The sequence below is a fragment of the Mytilus trossulus genome, chromosome 14 (assembly GCF_036588685.1).
Source record: "Mytilus trossulus isolate FHL-02 chromosome 14, PNRI_Mtr1.1.1.hap1, whole genome shotgun sequence".
Classification (NCBI taxonomy): domain Eukaryota; kingdom Metazoa; phylum Mollusca; class Bivalvia; order Mytilida; family Mytilidae; genus Mytilus; species Mytilus trossulus.
The window spans coordinates 53,463,551-53,470,702 of record NC_086386.1 but is presented as its reverse complement, the minus strand read 5'-3'; the positions used below and the strand labels follow the sequence as shown (position 1 = coordinate 53,470,702).

Genomic DNA, 7,152 nt, shown 5'->3' with positions numbered 1-7,152 from the left:
AGCTATGTCATTATGACCAGCTATCGCATAACATACGCCAAGTATTGTTAAACTATTAGAAAGTTCTGGTAAATGCCTGCAGTTTGATATTTTTGATAAATCAGTTAATGCCTGTTGTCTGTTAAAAGAATCACCAATATGATGATAGCAAAGAAATCTAAGGCAGTGACACATTGCAACCGATATTATATTGAAAGAAGTGTCTTGGACCTCCAGCTGTAGTTCCTGTGGTATTAATGACGAGTGCGTTACGTACTCTACATAATTTGTTATAGCTAGTCTCATTCTGTCATTCAATGACATTGTATGATGTAATGTTTGTCTGTAACTATGATTGTGTTTTTCACATTCTTTATCTAAACAATTGAATGCCAAATAAAATCTTGATATAGCAAAATCAATCAGTCGTAATGTAGCTTTGAACTGTCCAGTTGCATAAAAATATGAAGCGTATAACAACCAACCCGAAGTAGCATCTGCCCTGGTGCCATCTTGTAAATGTCTATGATACCATTTGCGTACGTTGTACGTGTTTTGTATTGTTTCGTGGAGGTGGTAGTAGTTGTGATATAAATTGACTGGCTCTAGCATAATATAATTGACATACACCTGTTGTAAATGACGATGATTCCGAGTTGATGAAAGATTCAGTTAATGTAAGTACTTTATAACAGCTCGAAATGTTAGTTGGTGGCGTTCTAATTCTATCTATTCTATAGAAGAGAAAGTCTAACATCATAAACGAAGATTCACACTTTGGATATAATATACGGTGAGTTTCATGCTGAAATAAATTTGTCAACAATCCACCTATCCCTCCAATTTTTATACTCTCAAGTACGCTAACTAGTATCTTATTGTTATTTTGATTAATCTTTCCTAAGAACATATTTTGTGCAGGTATGAAATAGTTCGGACAAAAGCAGATGTTTACCCATGACATTAATTTATCTAAACAAAGAGAAAAACAATGAAACAATTTAGATAACTGAAAAGTATCAATATCTTCCTCCTCCGAGACCCAGAATAAGGTCATCTTCAGAAAGTAGGAACACAACAAATCGTTGACATACATATTTGTGTTAACGGTACACTTCAACGTTAATTTGAGTAGACCGTAACATAATAATTGAGTGAAATTAAACGAATGTATTAGCATTTTTTCTGCCACAGAGAAAGACAATCTCCATAGAAGGTCATTGTCTGGTAAAGTTTTAGGTCCTATAGGTACTAATAAGCATCCATAATTTATAATCCTGTCAATTACGAAATTAGGGGGCCACTGCCGTCGATGACGTGATGCCCATGGAATAACGCTGTGCGGTAGATATTTACTGCGTAAACAGTATGCAACATCAATCGTCTGTTGTTTGTCTGATAGACAGGGACCGTGTACACATACCGGTCTCGTTAATACCGAACTCTTATTCATATCAATGAAGTTGTCAACTGATACATACTTCCTTCCAGATTTGAGTTTGGTTATCTTTCCGGTAATTTTCTCCTCTATTTTACCGTTAGAAAGTACCACGATGGGGTCATCTTGCTCTATTGCTACATATCTGAGTCTAGCAAATCCAGGATAGTCAACATCTGTTTCCATAACTAGTGTCCTACGTTGTATTGGGTGTTTAATGTTACTTATATTCTGGATTACGTCTGCGTCTTCTCTTACGTACATTATATCTATGTCACTTCCTGGTAAATCGAGACCTTCTGCTAAACTTCCACTTGATATTTTTGTTCCACAAGTCCATAGTGCATTGTCGAAAATATCTTTCAAGATGAACAGTCGTTGTCTCGTTCGTATATCTATTTCAGTACTAATTTTTTTTACTAAATGTTCGTAAAGCGATTTCTCTCGAAGATCATTTTCGATCCAAAGCAAGTCATCTACAAAACAATACATATCTTTACCGATCTATGATAATGCCGCTCGTTAACTGAAGTTATCTGCTATAAGCAATCATTCTTATTGGAAGGTTAGTATTGAGTAGTATACAAACACACTTGACACATAGTTTTGTATGGTTGATAGTCGATATATGAGTTTAACGTACATTTTTGAAACCTCACAGATTTAAATATGATTGTGAAACTAAGTATTATTTTGTTACATTTAAATGTAAGTCTTTAGTAGACTGAATAAAAGGCCAAATAAAGTACGTAGTTGAAGATCATAGACCAAGACCTTTTACATACCGGAACCCCTATGGTTAACCCGGTTTTTGTTAGGGAACAATCATTTAACTTCAAAAGAGGAGTGGGGTTATTTAAATAAAAAATATGATCCCCAATTTGGTCCGAGTACACTGTTATCGTCCCTTGATTTTCGTTGTCCACGAATATAGTCCCTAGTGTGGACAGTGTGTTACTTGTTAATTTTTATCATACCCCTTTCAAATTTATTTATTTATGTTTCATGCCTTTAGTAGCAAGAAGGGGGATAACATTACACTGTAAAAAAAAATGATTGATGAATTATAATGTAAAGTAGTGATTTGGTCCAGTTGAAAAAGGTCAAAAATTAGCATTTCGGAAGCTGTCAAAAGATTTCAAGACCCCCTTCACATAAAATTGTCCATATTTTGAGTTAGAGCTGATGAAGTTTTCTATAATTTTGATATAATTTGTCCCAAAAGTGGTACAACACACTGTAAAAATATTTTAGAGAAAGCGCAGGTGTTTTTTTTTTTAATTTCCATTTATTGTCTAAAAGAAATGCACTACGAAATAACTGTGTACTCGGACCTTAGATGAAGAAGAAAAAGAATCTGGCTAAGCATACGACGAAAAAAATAATATTCTAAATAAATGTTTAACTATACCTTATAGTGTAAAATAAGAAAAATAAAAATAACTTGAATGATAGCCTTGAAACACTAAAAGTTCAAACTTCACACTTTGCGGGAAAAAAGTTATGAATCGGACTCGGAAGTGAAATGGTTGCTCCCTTAGGGATTCTGCTTCACAGTCATTAGTTTCCTGTGTATTAAATTGATAACTTCATTGCTACTTAGTCATTTTTCTATATTGGTCTGGGTCTTGTCTGTTTTTCGTTTTTGTTCTTCAGTTGTATTACACCAAAACAAAGTTGACATCAGTCATCGTCTGGGATTATATGCAAAGTGATAGTGGTTACCTGTATTGCTGTCAGTACAATTCTGTAAATATTCCAGATATTCATTTGAAGATTTGTCAGGATATCTAAGGTTTATTATCCACTGTTCTTTTCTCTTCCTTCTTTCCAAACAAGCTGTATACACTCGTTCAAACTGTCTAATTGTTAGTCCGAAAACATCATTTGTAATAACCATCCCTCCATCAAAGGACTGGCTAAGTAATGGTGTATGTTTACGCTTTCCACGATATGGAAAACGTTTCACACCGTATATTTCCCAATACGTGACTTTCCTTATTCCATATAAATTTTCATCGTCACAAATGTCTTGGTTTCTTGAATTTGCGTTCATGGTGCCCCTAGACAGGAAAGAATTACAAATGAATAAGATACCTTAAGAACGTTACAATTATTCACATTCAACTACGTTGTGCATTGAGTTTAAACTTGTATAAGTCCCCAATTATAATAATTAATACATATATTATGAACCTAGTCAAGTATTTGACAGTTGTTTTCCCTTTCCATGGTGTGTGTGTATAAGCAATTGAGTTTTTACATTTGATATATGAAACTATCCGTTTGAATTTTTTTCTACAGTTCGGTATTTTTGTTTAGCGTTTCATAATTAAATAAACATAGTCAGTTCAGGTGTAAAACTTGATTGCTTAATGCTAACTACATGTAAACACAGTAACTTTTCACAGTTTGTGAGAACATTTATATGTATTAACGTTTTTTCCGTGTTTAAATTAGTAAGTGTAACAACCAGCAGTACTGCATTCATTTGTCTTGTCAAGTGAATATTGTGTTTTCCGAATCAATTAGGTTTTTCAGACCGACACAACTTTTCTCCATGTCCGGTTTTAAATGCTTGAAATTAATATATATGTTTTGGAATGCAAATTATTTTGATTTGACTGCAATTGACGATTAGTATGAAGACGAAACATGCATTTTTAGTATAATATTAGTAGTCTATGATGATTTTTCTTGACAAAACTGTGACCGATGAACAGAAACCAACGCAAAGTACTCAATTAAAGATTCTTTACTTGGAACAGACACAAACTAATGTGATGGGATTAACAATGTTTTCGAGCAAATACCAATAGTGTAACCGAAAATCATACGAACAATCTATTAAAATCAGTGGCGTGTTTCCTAATCTCATTACAAAGTAACACACACAAGTCAATAGAGGAAACACACAGCGAACTAATCTGCGATGAGTCATGGTTACTTAGAGCTCGTTCAAACACACAGAACAAATATAAGTTTGTTATAAGTCTAGTTTATTGTGGACCATTAGTGGTAAGTCAATGATGTTTGGTATGGAGTTGTATTAACATTAGCACATTCCATTTACACAAACCATCAGTCATGGTTTACCCACGACATAACTTAAACTTAATTCTAGACAAGGTTTCTTTCTAAAATAATATTTATCTCTTCTTTGTATTGGAAAATGTTAATGAATATCGACAGAACATGGAAGAAGGAAACATGGATAGATCCGTAAATAAATGTTTAACATATGTACATGCATATACTATTTTCTATTATCATTATTACATGTATTAGAAAGAAAGAATAATACGGTTTGTAGTTAAAGTACACCCGTTCATGTTTTTTCAACATTATTGTTTTGGATAAAATGTTGTATTTATGCCATTTATTTACATATCTGGTAAGATACATACACGACAGAAATAATTTTGAGGTTGATAACTTTGACTAATAGAAACATTTCTTAAAGCAACTATAAAAATATAATGGTAATATTTCGATTTTTTTGTGTGTTTATTCAACATGTAATTTAATTGCCAATTTATACAATGAATTTCGTTGTTAGGGAATCATGTCAGCTGAAGTAAATAAAGGGGGTTGATCTCCACTTAAGAATGGAAACAGGGAATATGTCGAAGAGACAACAACCCGACAAAAGATACGTAAACAACTCAATGCCGCCAATGGGTCTTCAACACATCGAAAATTCACGCACCCACAGGGTGTTTTTATCGTACCCCTAAACAAATATGTGCATTATTTGCTTACAATAGTTTTTTTATAACAAAGAGGCATTTCACAAGCACATTTACCTTGTTATAAAGCGGTTTAACCAACGCATTATAACGTATCAAAGATACCAGGCATATAAGTTCAACAGGTACAAACAATATATTAAAACTGTGTTAAAAAAATGAAATCGGCGTACTCATAGCCGTTTGGTCTTTACCTAACCCCTATAAAAATCTATCAAAAACAAAAACGAAAACTACTTAGTAATACACAAAAAAAATGGAAAAATTACAAAAAAAAAATGCATATGCAATCAGCAATGTTAGTGAACTCTTGTGTTTTATAATCAAATGTATGACAAACTTAATATAGAAGATAACATTTAACAATAATAAGATAATTTCACTTTCAATTTTGTTGATCGAGATAGAACATGCCAGTTTTTTGTCCGTCTTGTACGTTATAAAAATTGTAAATTATAAAATTTAATGTTATAAGCCCTATAAATACTGTATTCATCACTTCATTTCTGTATAAAATTCAAAGAATTGAATAGTGCAAAAACGGTTTAAAAGAAAGTCAAGCTAACAGAAAACACACAGATAATACCAAGGGATGTGCGTCATTACTTCGTTCATATTTAAGGAACTAAGATATTCACATCTTAATCATTAAATAACAGAGACTTGCAAAAGAGCACTTGAAATAATCAGCACCCAAGTTTAACATGTTTGAGGAAAATAAAACAGAAACGCCAATAACTTATACGCATATCACCAAATATGCTGTTTATGATTGGTAATCATATGTGAATGATACGTTACAATTGATTTGAGAATTGAATAATCGTATCTTAGAAGAAGTACGTAAGATACTGTGTCAAAATATTTTTACTGGTATGATCTAAAAGTATTCGATTAAAACTTGAACGTATTATCCAATCAATTAAGGCAAAAGTAATAAACTGTTGTTCAAATTGATTTAATTGATAAAAAAAGGCTGACCGAGACAAACAACACACAGATGTAATCATTTGAACTCCAAAAGGAGTACGACGAGTATGTGTGGATGCATATACATACTCCATTCAACATTTCCATCTTACCGTTTTTAATGGGCTGCTGGCTATTGGATCACTATTTGCTCTGAAAATATACACACAAGGTGTATGTTGCAAGGGAGAAGACCAGCCTAGTTGGCTATATATTTGTTGATTCCCAGTATAAGAAGACTGATTTATAGTAGGAGTTTCAGAAACCTGAAACTAAATGAGGAAAACTTCCGGTTTGAAACCTTATAAATACTTGTGCTAACTCTATCTGATTTCGTTCCTATCAAAACAGGATGGGCGGGCACAAATGTGTTGAACATTTTTGTAAATATTGTAACAAGGAAATTGAAACACAATTTGTTGAATAATATTTTGAAACCAAACTGCGTTTTTGATGTTTATATAACAGACATTTTCTGTTTGTCCTTTAATGCACTTTGATATTTCTTATAATTTTTTATCCGATATTATAAGCAATTAGCACATATCAGTGTTTAATGCAAAACATCCTACGTTATAAATCATTTTCAAATAAAAAGTAAACTGCATTGCTTGTTTCTAAATGGAAGGTTATACAGATTAAAGAAAAGTATAAATAACAACAATTTTTTTTTTACTTACCTGTGTATAATTATGATATTACAAATGCCGTATTTTTTTTTTCAAAGTTGATGTTTTTTTCTTAAATTGTTTAGCATTTCACAGCTGTAATATATTTGTACTGTACTGTAATGTGTGTCACCAATAGATATAGGAAGATGTGGTGTGAGTGCCAATGAGACAACTCTCAATCCAAGTCTTTTGATTGAGTTAAGCCATTCAAATTTATATGTTATAATGTGTTTTTCTATGTTGTGATGTAACACTAATGTTTCAGATAAGGGTGAAGGTTTGGTAATAGTTTGCACCTGTCTCTGATGTTTTGTGGTTGTCGTTATTTTCCCGTTTGAATGGTTTT

The 7,152-nt window shown here is 32.4% G+C and overlaps 1 protein-coding gene across 1 annotated transcript; it reads right to left on the bottom strand.

Moving 5' to 3' along the window:
• Window positions 1-502: 502 nt before the first annotated feature.
• Window positions 503-3,473, bottom strand: LOC134697881 (uncharacterized). Its single transcript, XM_063560168.1, has 2 exons — window positions 3,143-3,473; window positions 503-1,893 (listed from the first exon to the last, which is right to left on the bottom strand). Exons 1-2 carry the CDS (start codon window positions 3,471-3,473, stop codon window positions 503-505), a joined length of 1,722 nt encoding a protein of 573 aa, XP_063416238.1.
• Window positions 3,474-7,152: the final 3,679 nt, after the last annotated feature.

Bases quoted from the DNA above. Each gene is read 5' to 3' on its own strand.
- LOC134697881 (XM_063560168.1), bottom strand. From the start codon at position 3,473: ATGAACGCAAATTCAAGAAACCAAGACATTTGTGACGATGAAAATTTA. The intron at 1,894-3,142 runs GTAACCACTATC...ATTGTTTTGTAG, and splicing joins TTGTACTGACAGCAATACAG to ATGACTTGCTTTGGATCGAA.